Source organism: Dryobates pubescens, chromosome 6 (genome assembly GCF_014839835.1).
Source record: "Dryobates pubescens isolate bDryPub1 chromosome 6, bDryPub1.pri, whole genome shotgun sequence".
NCBI classification, from domain to species: Eukaryota; Metazoa; Chordata; class Aves; order Piciformes; family Picidae; genus Dryobates; species Dryobates pubescens.
In genome coordinates, this window is record NC_071617.1 from 32269608 (window position 1) to 32284498 (window position 14891).

A 14891-nucleotide genomic window follows, 5' to 3' on the forward strand; every position below is an offset into this window, starting at 1 on the left:
AAGCACCAAGCATCACCTGGATATTGCATGTCTTTAATAGCATGCAAATGTTTAAAATCATTTTCTACAGAAACAGTTGTATCATTAAAAGTTTCTGATGTTCTGTGCCTGTAAACTGTACCCTTAAAATAATTCTTTTATGCCAACACTTTTGGTCAAAAATTCTAGTCCAAAATGACACTTCATTCCTAGTAGCAACTCAGGGACACCTGAAATAATTAACACCAAGAGGAGAATTAATGATAACAGGTAACAAAGCAGACTGCCACCATCAAGTGTTTGAAACCCAAGAAACTCTTGGCAGAATATACAGTAGTAGTAGTGAACTTTGGCAGTCAATCTTTTAGAAGTTCAGGTTCTACCTCAAAAGACTATGTTAGAAATGTTTCTCTGACTTTCTTCCACTGAGTAAAGGTGGGAGTGAAACCACAAAAGCTTTCAATAACACAGTAGCCAGCATCCCTGTTTCACAAGTTGGAGGCAGTGCCCATTGCCAGTATTCAAGCTAAAAAGGCCTACAAGCAGCATTTAAAAGCCAAGCTCTAAAAATGCCTGCAATAAGCTCGTTTCCTAACTGTTTTGCCTACAGTGGTGAGATACATACCAGCTCTGCATCCCAAAGAGTATTACTTTTACGAAATGAAACAATGAGGAAGTAGTTATTTCAGTCCCATTTGGTTAACAAGTGTGATATATTTTCCTGAAAATCCTTGGCATTTGTTTGTTATGTATTTGAATTATGAATATAACGTAATGTATATCCCTTTTACCAATATTTTTAAAGCTTATAAATACACTCTTTATAGGTCCACTCCAAGTCAAGGTATTCCGTAATTCTACTATAGGAAACTGACAACAAATCTAGCATCCTCCCTGCTGTATCATCAATTGTAATGAAGACACACCAAATATTCTAAGATGTATCCTAGAAATCATTACCTTTCTGTAACAACATTTGCTGCACATTTTTCTCCAAGATTTTCTATGAAGGCATGCACATCCTGAATAAGTCTTCACAGAAGAAAGAAGACAAAAGCACAAAATTATCAGGAGAGTATACAAAAACCTGCTTTCAATAGTTATATCAAGGTTTAAAAGCAAACAAAGCGCACAAAACTGTAACAAATATAACCACAAAGAGATTTTTTTTATACCTTTGATCTCTCCTAAATACAGTTCCAAAGACACAAGCCTCAGTGATAAGTTCAGAATAATTTTCAGCATTTAAGAAAGCATTTGTCAAGGCACTTCTCTCATCAACAGTCGGAAGTATCCATGATCGACAACAATGAGTAAGGACTACATTGAAGACTCCAGTCTTTGTAGTGGACATATCTATGAGCTTGAAAATTATCTGAAAAGGAGAAGAAAGATACAGAATCTAGTTTTCAGAGGTGCTAGAATTATTAGTATGATATTGCAGTAATGTCTATTTTAGCAGTTCTGATCCTCTTCTGCATCCTATCTCTGCTAAGGTTAATGCTGTCTTCAATCCATCGGCAAAAAGGGCAGGTGAATAGGCAACAACTGGCCCAGTAAATGCTAACAGAAGACTGAACTGGTCTTTGCTTAAACTGATGTAATACCAAATGCTTTACACAAATCTTGTAACTGCATCTGAGCTTACTTCAAAAGTACAAACCTTACCAATTTAGAAAAAAAATATATTAAACATTGAACAGTGTGACCGTTTGAGACTGTGCCTTTAAGAACAAACAGTGCTGAAACACTGGCTAAATGTTTTCGGTACTAGAACCAAAACATTCTGATATTCTAAACGAATTTCATTGGTGGATAGACAAAAAAATGCAACTTTAGATTGTGGAGCAGTTGGAATTTTTTTTTTCCTCAGTTCAGTTTCGTTTGGGAGTTGGGGGAGTGTGGGTTTTCAGCCTGTTCTCCCTGCCTGCTTCTTCTGCGAACTGCTGGAGTTGGCCTTCAGATAAGCAAAAACTAATCCTGCATGGGCTTTTGAAGCTTACTAACAACTTTTTCCCTTAATAACTTGCCTTTCTTTCTCTCTAACCCCTTTTTGGGGTAAAAGGGAGGTAGGGGGGGAGAGAGGGGGTTTCAAGGAGGGGATCCCTCCCTCGGGGAGGGATTTTTGTTGTGTTATTTCTCTTTGCTGTATATTTCTGTGTATATATTGTAAATACCTGTATATATTGTGTTATATATAACCTGCTTTCCATATATGCTTGTAAATATATAGCTTGCTCTTCGACTGGGCTAGTTGTGGTTTCTTACTCTGTGGAGGAGGGAGAGCTAAGCCCTCTCTCAACCTACCACAAACAGTAGTTTGGCTTTTTCCACCATCATCTTTAATGATGGTGACGTTAAAATTCATCTATGAGTTAAAGCAGAAAAATGTCTTTGTACCATTTACTTCTTAATTTTGAGGTCATATTTAACCTTCCAGAAGATGTGACAGCTCTTACAAGACAAAGCTTCTTCTGTTCCCTTCTCCAAAATTATTATACTTTTGATAATGTGACAATTCTTTGACAGTAACTCCCTTTTATAGAGAAAGCTGTTCTGACTTACTAAGGATTAAAGCACCAAGAAGCTCATAAAGAGATTAAATTGAAATACTGGAATGTACTCTGAAGAAACATTTTCTGGAAAAAAATCTCCACCTTAGAAACTTGGTCTCTTTACAAAGAATTCAAGGTTTCCTTTTAGTATAAAGACAGGCATTGTAACTTTCCTAATAACACAAAAATGGACTATTGTATTTCACCTGTAGGAAAGCATCATGACATTTACTGCATACTTCTCAATCTTGGGATGTTTTAAAATTGTTTCATTAACACACTAAAAGTCCAGCACACACAAAAGACATTTAAGTTTTAGTACAATTAGCATTTGAATAATCACAAAGGAAAAGGAGAAGTACAGCGAAATAAATGATATCTAAGAACACAGTGCTCCAGGCACCTCTGCGGAAGCCCTTTGGGATTTTACCATAAGCATATTCCCTTTTTGGGCTCAAAACCACCACTTTGTTCCACCCTTTCTAACTATTATTAAAAAAGACAGAGTGTACTGTAGTAGGAAAAACTAAAACTATGCTCCTGTGACAAATCATTATCAGGCAGTTCCATGTTTGTTCTCTTTAGCTTAAACTAAAACAGCCATGGCAACAGAGACTGCTGAGGGTTGGGATAAGAATATACATAAGTAGGCACTTGCTTGGGAACTTTATCTTCATTTTCATAGGAAGGGGCAGAAGGTGGGTCGACCAGATGCCCTTTGTTGAGTACAGGAGACCTTCATTAGCTCCTTGGTGCCTGCTGTCATGGTATGTTCCACTGCAGACAATGGGACAGCTGTCACACAGACTCAAGACTCTCAACATTGCCAAAGCACACCTTACATAATGCTAGAAATACTAACGCTGAAGTTAAGACAATAATTCTAAGAATTTAAACCAATTTTAAGATTGAGAAAAAGTAACTACAGCTCATCAGTTACTAGAACAGTGAGCATACAATTATTCACTACAGATACTCATTAAAAGAAAAAGCTCACTGATTCCTGGAACTGAAGAGATACTTCACCATTTTTGCACACGTATGTTATTTCGGCTTGGGTTCACATGAACAAATGCAAAGTTTTATTTACTGTTTAAACCAGATGACAGGAACACCCACTCAAAGTAAATTTTCAAAAAGAATGAAGAGAAAATGAATGGGACTATTTTAAGATATGTAAGGGTGACAGAAATAGCACAGCAATTTTTATGTAGATAGGAAGTGTCAATTTTTTGTGTATTTTATTAAGCATACTTTTGGAGTGTCTACACTGAAAACAGACATTTTGTATTATTTACATTTAAGAGTGTGACATCAGGACAGATCTACTTATGATGATTGTAAAGCTAAACCACATCTCCCAGTATGTGCTAAATGCAATGCAGCATAACAGACCTAAGTCTAAGCATACATACACATACATATGCATAGATATAAACACATATACACACTGGAAACTACTGCTCTGATAAAAATCTTGTGGTCACTGTAAACTTTTCTGCATAAGCATGTACTTGATGCTTAGGTGGGAAAACAGCAGAAACCCCAAGAAAGATTCAGAAATGCAATAGCAAACATCTTTCCAGTGTATAAAGGTGAACCAAAATTCCACTGTACTGAATATGGTTTCAGCAACTTAAATTGAAGAAAGAACACCATGCCATATGCAAGAACTTTTGGACTACAGGAAGCTGTATATATCTTAGGAAAAAAAAAAATCCTGTTCTTAACTATGGAGGCAGCTCTACCACACAGCATTAAATTGGACTGTAAGACAACTATGATTTTTGATGTTTTCTACACCTGGAATCTCAGAGAAAAGAAAAATCCTTTAAAGAAGCAGTGAAACATTGCTTATTCAATAGCATCTACAGAAGTTTTGAACACTTTTAATTTAAAAAAGGTATTTTCATAAAGACTAAATTACAGAGCCATAACTTTTCCAGGATACTAGGAGCTTGTGACAGTCTAGGGGGCAAACTCCAAACAAGAAATTTCAAAAGGAAGTACATAATATAAAAATAAAATACAAAACCCTTCACATTTTACTGAATGCAAGATATTGAGCAGTCAAAAAGTCAACAAAATAGTACTTCTTATTTTCTGTGTTACAAAAACAAACAGTAGTATTGGTTTATCCTCAGTCTAATTCTCAGACATTTTGACTTACCATTCTCAACTACTACCTTTCTGGAAATGAAAAATTCACAACAACAGCTGAAGGGAAAGTAAAAATTACAAAACATTTTTAGATCTAGATAGCATTTATGTTCCACTCCCCCAAAAAAAACTCTTAAAACTGACCTCTTTTATTTTGTCATAGGCTTCACCCTTTGAACTTGCAGCAGCAGCTAGAACCTCAGTATCAAAGATGAACCGAACAAAAGCTTTTAAATTGGACCAAAATATTAACTGTGTGTTGCTCAAAGAGGATATAATTTTCCAAACCAAATCAAATGCTTCTATGCAGAGAGACTCTGAGGAGTCCAGAAGCTGAGAAGACAGACAAGAACAAAAAGTTACATTTGACAGTAAACACCCCTAAAGCTATAAATATTGTTTTAGCTTTTACCTTGGGAACAAGGACTTTCATGCAGGTGAACACAGGTAGAACTTGGTCTGAAGGAAGAATAGACAGGGCTTTTAATGCTGACTGCAGAATTTTTCTTGACCTTTCAGCTGTAGATACTGACACTTCTGAAGTGCCTTCATGATCTTGAGCCAATGTTGGAAATGAATTTAAAATGAAACTAAGGCACATCCACTGGTCATGAACGTAGCGTGCAACAATTCTACCCCATCCCTGAGATGTTGTTTCTTCACATAAGCTATAAAACAAAATCATTCTTAAATATACACACTGCTTTAATTTATCCTGCACATTTCTACTCCACCAAGAACACCTTAACTGTACAAATTCACTATACTTCAAGATGCTAAAATTTAAACAGGTTCAAGAGGAGGTAGGACAATCTACAAATAAAGTTTTTTTAATCAGAGAAAAATCAGCTGGCTCAGGCAATCTCAGTCATAAACATCTGGGAGAGCAGTCAACAGAAACATCAGTACATGCTGGTTCCCTTTTTTTTTTATAACCAAAGTATTTGGGTTTTGGCCCTCAGGATTGCTCTGGGCTTCCCTTCCCCAGCAGTAAATAATTTCCATTTAAACTCCTGTGTGTGTACATGCTATGGCTTTGTGCACTGTATACACATTTAAGCCAGCAAAAGGATAAACAATATTCAAAGCTAGCTCTGGCTTCATAGCACTAGAGGACTGAGAAAAAGAACTTTTGGTCTGATCAATTATGGCTGATTTAACATTCTAAAACTTGAATGCTAAGACAAAAGAGCAAGTCCTGTTCAGAATTCTCCATTGTTATCTTGGCCAAAAGTCAAAGGAAAAGTCAGCCTCTTTCTCGCAGCTCCATGCTAATCAAATTTATCCAGAGGATTACTGAAGCTATATAAACACAGACATACCTTTTTTTTTTTTCAATAACAGTCGGCTTTTTTAATACTTCATTGAATTGAGAAAGGGCAATAAATCTCTTCAAAGCATCCACGGAAGGCAGAGATTCAAGGTGCACTTCACGTTTCCGGTCCATTAACTCACAAACTGCTGTAAGTGAAGCCATGCTAGCTACCTTTTGAATTTGCTCTTTAAGTTTTGGCTCCTAATTAAAAGCAAATCACACATGAACAACATGGACCAATTTCTTCCAATAATATGATACAAATAACCTAATTGATACATTTGATAATCCTCCTACTTGCATTACTTCAGACATCGTAAGGTAGACACTCCACATTCTTCTACTTCCTTATTTTCTTACCCAATGCATAACACAGCTTGGCTTGGCTGGGTCATTGCAATCAATCACAAGTTGCAACCATTATAAATGTATAGATCTTGCTCATTAAGGGCAGGTGCCTAGATCAACTATGATAGAACATTTCTATCTTGCCAGGTAGCCATTTATATACTTCTGAATAGTAATCAGAAAACAAGATGCAGGTTCACATAGTCTAAACCAAACATAACAAGACAGGTGAAATTCAGAATATCACATGCTACCTGCTCTGAAAGGCTGAAAGGTCACAAACCCCACTATTTTGTATGATAATGCAAAATACGAAGAAACACGAAATTAAAAGTTTCAATAAAAAATACCAACAAGCATATAGTTCCCTATGAGTATTAAAAGCTCAATGTTACTTATCTTGAAGTTACTTTAAGCTATCTAGATCACAGAAAAGATTCTTCTCATCTCTAATTACTCAGCATTTTCTTTCTCCTTAAGCTGACATGCAACTGAAGAAATCATCATGACAATGTAATTCCACTGAATTAAAAAAATCAACTGATAAGGGCCCTCAGCATACATTAAGTTTGAATCAAAATAGTTACTTTCCAACTACTGTAAGAAGTAAATAAGTCACATAACCAAAGGAGAAAAAAAGCAAAGCAAAATTAAAAAATCCTCTTCTTCTGTTCCCTTAAAGAACTAAGCCTAGCAAATATATTAATATATTATCAACTATTATGCTGAGAACCCAGAAAATACCAAAGATTTTGCTACTAAACAAACCTTAATCTAAATCTCCTCCTTTTACAGAAGTTATTGTTTCTTTCCCTTTTGAAAATACCTCTATTTCAGATATACTAGCTGAATACATACAACTATGGCAAAATGAATGTAACTATATGAAAAAGCCAAAGGATTCCTGGGTTCTGGAATTTCCTTCTCTCTTTTTCAGCTTGGAAATTCAACACATTGTTGACAAAAAGCATTTTCATTTATCAGTAACTTCCTTGGTAAGATTGGTTCCTATCTAAGGAAAAAGATTTTGAGTTCATTACATCTAAAGTTTTACTGTAGGTATATGGACTTCTAAAAAAACATAATTAGGAAAACAAAAGTACTTAAAAATTCTTGTCTACAAATATCTTACATTAACATTACACTGTCAACTAAAGACATGGATGTTAGAGAATATATTCACACATATATGTTCACATGAACTTTTTATTGTATACTACACACAACAGATGCATAGCGAAATGTATGTATAATCAAAGTGTGTACACTAAATGTGTAGTATGTTAATAATTGGATAAAATCTTAATCTTATACAAGCAGCACAAATAAGCTTTATTTTAATTAATCTTTTCTGGTTTGTTTCATATAAAAAATCAGTGCTGTAAATAACATTCAATTACCTCTTCGCAGTTTCTGTCCTGGAGATTACGAATAGATGCATGTGTCAGGGACAAAATGAAATTCTTGATACATGGTACTTTCTTCCAGCTGACTTGCAAGCACAAATTTGTTATCTCTGGAATTAAAGCTAAGTATAGATCACAACGATCCAGATCCCCAACCTTAAAATGAGGAAACAGAAGCAAAATGAAGCTTTAAAAGGAAGATATTTAAACTGAAGGAAAACTAATAGTAACAACGACAACAGAAAGAAAATAACAGCAGTTATTGTGGTTGAACATCCTTTTGTTTAATTTGGATTTGGTTTTGTTTGCTTGGTTAATTATTTTTTAGATCTTTTCTTCTTATAGGTTCTTCCAGTTTTTAAGGCTGTGGGGTATCCTTTAGAAGAGGCTGTGAATTCTCCAAAAAATTCTCCATTTCTTTGAATGGAGAACAGCCCTTCCCAAAGGAATGTGATGTTAAAACACCTGAGCTAGCCTGAGTATCAGAAGCAGTGTTCAAAGTCACCCCAGTTTTCAGATGATGGCACAGCACTGAACCCTACACATACAACACTGCACCTTGCACAATTCTTCAACTACATTGTCATGGCTGTATCTTACTTTTTGGGGGGCTTTTTATACTCTTCCTCTCTTTCTCATACTGTAAAACACACCTCTGTATAAAGTCAAGTACCCAAAGAACTGCATGAAGAAAGAACTTTTCCTTCTTTAATTTGAATTTTTACTGACTTGCAGATGCTGTTCTCTCAGCTTTTGTTTCGACACAGGACTGCTTTTCACATTGATCTTCCATCACACTCATGTTTTGGGGACTGCCCTTCTTTGCATTTTCCCTTCAATTTGTACTTTCCATACTGCTTCTGAGAAAGTACGCAAGACCCCCTTGCTCCTCTCCAAGTTGCAGAAGCACATGCTTTCCTTTCCCCTCCAACTTACAGAATTTTTTCCACTCTCCCAAACACATGCTGCAAATCTGACCTCTGTTCATCATAATTTCTGCACATCTGCCCATATAACTTTCTCCATGAAGCCTAAACTAGTTTTCTTTCCTAACCTCACTCTAAAATTGTGAAGATCTTACAACCTTGCATTTTCTCTTACTTCATATTCTTCTCTTGAAACTCGTCTATTTGTACCTCACTTTCAAAGTTCCTACATCTCAAAATTAAAAATCTCAACAAAATGTGAATTACCTTCCTTTTTACTTTCCACCAACCCCTCTTTTTCGAATCTATTTTATTCCAAGAATATCACCATTCCTCTCATCAATTAATATTCCAATTCCTCTTTATCCATCTGAAAGTTCTGTAAATGTTTTGCTTTACATTTCTTGTGTCTTTCAATTTCTATGTAACTTGAAAGCTATTTACAGGGCAAAGATGTACCTCTGCTTTCTAAAAAGTACTGCAGCTCTTTGATATATTCAATAAGGTATTTTTAAAGAAGTCAGACTATTCTTCCATCAAGTCATTTTGCTTTAGAAGTCGCAGGTATAGCTGAGGTACAAGCTTAAACACTGGCCACAGCAACAAACAGCAGAAGACAGTCAGTAAAGTCAAGTACTAAAAGTGTCTAAATGCCAAACATCTTAGGTCCACAACAGTATTAGTCGATACAGTACAGTATGATATGAAACCCATGATTTCTTACTGCATGATTTCTTTGTATTTAGATAGAAATAAGTAGTATGGACTACCTACACTGAACACTGCTTGTCAAGACAGCTTTTCCATTTCCTGTATTATTACTGTGCTCGTTCACAAAAAGTTAACAGTTACTTTATAGGTGTTTAAAGATTTGATAAGAAAATTAGGAACACTGGTGAAACAAATTAACAAACAAAACACCACCGAAGTATGCATCATACCAATTACTTACAGTGCTTAATTCATTTGTAGTAAGTTGTCGGAGAATAAATTCAAGAATACTCTCCACAGGTGTCACAAGAGTCTTCCAAATAAAAAACAGCACCCCATCTGTGTGAAGAGGAGAGGGGGGGAAATGACATACAGAAAATGAATTTTCTTAAGAAGTTATATTACATCATGCAGATTTAATTAAGTTACAAAGTCAGAGTTATACAGTAATAAGTATTCAAATGCCTAAGAATATTTTAAAACAGCTCCGTACTCTTTAGCAGCATAAGACACAGGGCTGAAATAATCAAACTCTAGGGGATATTCTTTCCTGAGATTTATCATGCACTAGTGAACCAGGACAAAAACACAGTAGATCAGAGGTTCAAAGCATAATTTTCCAATTTTAAATGCATGCATTTGTCCTATTCCCAACCTTCTGCACAAACAGCTTATTAATGAACTTATTCTCTAATAATGAACGTAAGTTTCCATATGCAGCAATTAATGGAACATGAAAAAATGTAGTTAACAAATTCTAATATGTACAGAAGTGAAAAATGTTTTCTGGTTGGCTTTTATTGTTTAGAAGTAACTCAGTTTTGGATAGAGAGTAATCTTGTATTTCGGTGGGGTTGCTTTCAGGCTTAACATTGTAAACAAAAATGCAAGACTGTACCCTGAAATGCAGCACTTTCTCCAAGAAAAGGCTAAGCTACAAAGTATACTACATGTGCGTAGCATTTCACAGGTGAAAACACACAAGTTTATTACAGAGGGAAGGTGACATCACTTGGGTAAAGCATCTAACCACAAACAGATTTCAATCTGTGCTTCCATACACTGCACAGCCATCCTGCTCTGCAAGTATTGGTCCCTAGTTTCAGTATTTAGGAGAGTTAGTTAGTTAGTCAAAGGTTGGATTTGCTGGGGTTTTACCTAAAGTTTATCCTTATTATAAAATGGAATAACTTCAAAAGGTAAAAATAGAAAGGGATATATTTCCAGAAGTTCAAATCTAAAATTCAGAAACTCTTCAGATAAACGTTTTGGACATAAAATCCAATTCACACCAATGGCTCCAATACTATTAAAAAAAAAGTAGCAAAAACTTACTGTTCAAAATAGTGAAGCCTACCCACAGAACAGACAGCAAGACTTGTAGAAAAATGTCGCCCATTTCAGTGCGCTTTTCAGATGTGTATCCCCACTGAAGTATTCTTAAATAAAACACTTCCCAATTGGTTTTATTTTTCATTTACAAGCTTCAATTCGTTTATTCTTCTCTCCCATTTGCCATTTGCCAAACAGAATTTTTCACCTTCATTTAATCAACAGAAACAGAACCTCTGTGCTTCACAGAATTACTCTTCCTACCCCTCAACACAGCCAATTCGTAGCTGCAGAAATAAGATTTACAAATTGTCTCTCCTGTGCAGGTGGGAAAAGCACAAAATATTGTAGGAAAAAGATGTAAAAGAAGTAATTCTTGTTTAGTTTAGCACAGAAGACATAATATTAGAAGTCCAATTCTGAAAGCATCTTGATTCTACAGACAATGTGCTGTACAGGAGTACCTACAAGGGCATTCAAAAGGATGGAGATACTGCAATGCTTAGCCTTACCATGCCTTAAGAACTCTAAGTCAGATGTCAAAATTCCTAAAGCAGGAGCAATCCATTACATCTACATTAGCAGGTGCATAAGGAAATAATTTAGAGTTGAGTTTTTGATATTAGAAACATAGTGTGCACTTGCATGCATTTCATAGGGTTCTGCTTCAGGCTTGTGCTAGCCTCGTGATGTAGACTGAAAGTACACTGCCAACTGGGGCACATCTTCCAGCTTAGTTTCATTTGAAGAAACCCACTTCAGAAGTTAGAGACCATCCCACAGCTTTAACAGCCTGCATAATTACTACTAAGTATTTCAGACAAACAGCTAAAATTCAAGAGGAGGCTGAATGTATAAAGCACTTTTTTAAATGAGAGCATTTACTTCAGGAACGCATTTAGACATTACAGTGGTTTGAAGCACACTAACATTACACTGTAGGGCATCACCATCGTGGACAGGACATTCTGGGTCACTCGCTTTCCAGGTCTCGAGCGTGCGGGTGTGTTTTCCACTTGTTTTGGGGATTCCAGATGGTACTTTTCCTTTCCCTTTCTTTCTGTTTTATATATATACTGATGTAATCTGATACTTTTGTAGTGGAGAAGTAAAATATTCTGTGTAAATCAACTAAGAAAACTCTCCCTGCCTTTGTTTTTCCCCTCTCCTGTCTTATCTCTTGGTAAGAGGGGAGGGAGGAGGGAGGAAAGAGTGGGGAGGGCAGGCACTAAAACTACAACAGACATGAATGTATTTAGATATCCTCATGAAACCTGGATGCGTAACATGATTTTTTTTTTCACATGAGAATCTAAATATGCAGCCTCCACTCCAAACTTACTCCTTTATTCCATATTACAAAAACACTGGGGGAAAAAAATACAAAAAATATCTAGGGTATCAGAAACCAAATGCAAAGAACCCTCTTGAACCAATTCCAGATGCCAGTTCATGAAAATAATACTGTGATATTTCATTTGCTTTCAGGAAAAAATAAATAGGCCTATTCTGGTTAGAAACTGACCAAGTTGTAACAAAAAGAGTGGTAAGGACTCCACAGATGTTGTTCAGACTCTTCTGAAAGGTATACATGTTAACACACTCAATCTGTGAGGCTTTAAAACACTGACAGATCAACAGATTTATGCTTAAGTAGGCACCTTCTAACTTCCTGGCTTCTAGCCAAGGTCAAACTAAAGCAAGTCAGTTAAGCATACCAACTGAAGTCATACCTAATACTGAAATAATCAGAGGCATCCTGTATTTGCAGTCTGAACAGCATTAGCTGATACAAAATTATCTAGCAGTCAACTCAGAAAACAGCATGTCCAGTAGAAAAATTTTCTGTACTGAATGAAGGCTTTAGCTGATCTTTGTGGCAACTAAGCAGGGTTAGGCTAGGTTTGTCTACTAACTTGTTTCTGAAGTGTCTGAATGATTTATGGAATCCATTTGTTGATGAAGTATAGACCTATAAATATTTAATACAGTCATGCCCTCCAAATTTTAACCAACTGCTAATCTAATCCTGATGGGTAACAATTGTTTTCTCCAAAGACTTCTACATCTTCAATTTCCAGTCCTTGGGATACCTCCCTGCACAACTGTACCCACAGCTAAATTTCATGTATGCCAGATTGTCAACTTTTACCTCTTCTAGGCTAGAATTATTTTGAAAATATAGCCCAAACCAGCAAGCACCTTAGTTTCAGTTAGATTACAATTAACACAAGACAGAGTATACTGAAGATGTCACTAACCATCTTGCGTATTGGAACATTTTAACGAACGGGTCTGCAATAACTTCAAGAGAAGCTGTAGGCTTTTATCTGTTTTCAGTGTTGGTATGTAAGCATTACTGCCAAGTTTCATCAAGACATCCAGAAGAGGGTTCAAGAAAGTCTTTAGTTCAATCCATTCTATGTTGCTTTTTCCACTACACAAAAACAAAAATTAAAAAGAAAGTCTTCTTCTGAATATCTGCCTTAAGGGCTGAAGTCACTTATGGAAATAAATAGGACACATTTCCAAGACACTTAAATATCTTTAAAAATGTTGCTCAGTATGTTTGCAGCAACAGTTGGACAAGATTTAAAGGAACAACCAGGCTGACAGAAAGTCTATGGAGAAAAATAGACAGCTTCCTGACTTGATCAGGATTCCAACAGATCCTTCAGGAGAGAGGGGGTTGAAAAAGACAGAAATGTACAGTAAGGTATTTCATACTTACCTGTACTTATTCCTCATCTGCTCCACATCTGCAGCCAACAGAATCATTGTTGCAACAAGCTTAGCTTCAAACCAGTCAGGCATAAAGCAATTTTCTCCTGATTAAAGATATTTTAATGTTTTCCACAGTACTTAAAAAAACCTTCCTATTATTAACTATTAACTTAACTATTAAAAAATTTGAGGTTTATAACTTAAAAATAAATTAGTAGTGTAACAATTAATGTTAACAAGAATATTACGACTTTCTTCCTTCAATCTGGATACAAACTACAAACTGAACTCAAACACATGTCATTCATCTGTGCCTCAGAAGCTAATCTCATTGGCCTCTATATTGAAACAAATTTTAGGTAATATGTTGTATTATGCATTTGCATATATTATGTAATAGCTCCAACAGACTTTTCTATTCCTTTTAAAAATACATTAACATATTCAAATGAAGTTAGCAAAAATGTAATTCCACTATGCTTTGTCAGAAACATCAGATGTGATTTTGACCAATTACATGACGAACTAAAACTATTCTGTCAAAAGGAAACAAAAAACCCTGACATTGCTTTTTCCATCAATCTTTTATGCAAAACAACATCATCATACTTAAATTGTAGTCCAGAAGTTGGTTTTAGGGTTTTTTTGACTGATACATTTTCAGCTTTGGGAATTCAGAAAGCCAAACACACTTTGGAGCTCCAGCTCAATCAACTGGACATGGTTTATTTATTCATTTATTAATTTCCTCAGACCTGCTTCTAAGTTAAGATTTATATCCAACCTGGAAATAAAAAACATCAGAAATATTTGCCATGGAATTACAGATAATAAAGATGAAGGACCAAACAAACATTTTAGGAAGGAGTGACAATGTGCCAAAATGTTTAGAAAAGCATTTACTTTGGAACATCAACAGACAAAATTTGCTTCCAACTTCTGTACTAGTGACACAATCAAATGAAGCTTCCTTGGCTGCAGTAAGCTTCTGAATCTATTTATCATTAGCAAACTCTGACCTACCTTTTTTCTCATTAATACTATAGGACTGTATTTTACGAAGGAAAACTGGAATTAGAAGATGAAGTTCAAGCTTAAGAATTTCAAATACAACAAATTAGGTTGAATTTGAGTGGGTACAATATAAACAAAAAACTCATCTAAAACCCAAAGGACTGTTCTAATTTTGACTAAATTTTCTTCAAAATCTTTTATTAATGAACATTTAACTTACTTTCAGATGCTGAGGTCTTAAGGTATTCTTTCACAAGGCTTTGTACATACTGACATAATGATGATGTCTCTTGATGTTCAATGTCAGAGATTATGGACTTTCTGAAGCATCCATCATTCACTTGCAACCAGCTGCAAAGCTAAATTAAAACCAGTATGTTACTACTAAACCACATTTGCCAGCTTGGTACTGACATTACCA

The 14891-nt window shown here is 35.5% G+C and overlaps 1 protein-coding gene across 1 annotated transcript in view; it reads right to left on the reverse strand.

Moving 5' to 3' along the window:
* TARBP1 (TAR (HIV-1) RNA binding protein 1) overlaps positions 1 to 14891 on the reverse strand; it is a 42456-nt gene that overhangs the window by 13848 nt on the left and 13717 nt on the right. Inside the window, exons 10-19 of the mRNA XM_054162266.1 lie at positions 14691 to 14829; positions 13464 to 13560; positions 12994 to 13169; positions 9642 to 9739; positions 7758 to 7919; positions 6017 to 6210; positions 5107 to 5362; positions 4839 to 5027; positions 1155 to 1354; positions 940 to 1011 (exon numbers count right to left, since the gene is read on the reverse strand). Coding sequence (XP_054018241.1) covers positions 940 to 1011; positions 1155 to 1354; positions 4839 to 5027; positions 5107 to 5362; positions 6017 to 6210; positions 7758 to 7919; positions 9642 to 9739; positions 12994 to 13169; positions 13464 to 13560; positions 14691 to 14829 — 1583 coding nt within the window. The remainder of the gene's footprint in view (positions 1 to 939; positions 1012 to 1154; positions 1355 to 4838; positions 5028 to 5106; positions 5363 to 6016; positions 6211 to 7757; positions 7920 to 9641; positions 9740 to 12993; positions 13170 to 13463; positions 13561 to 14690; positions 14830 to 14891) is intronic.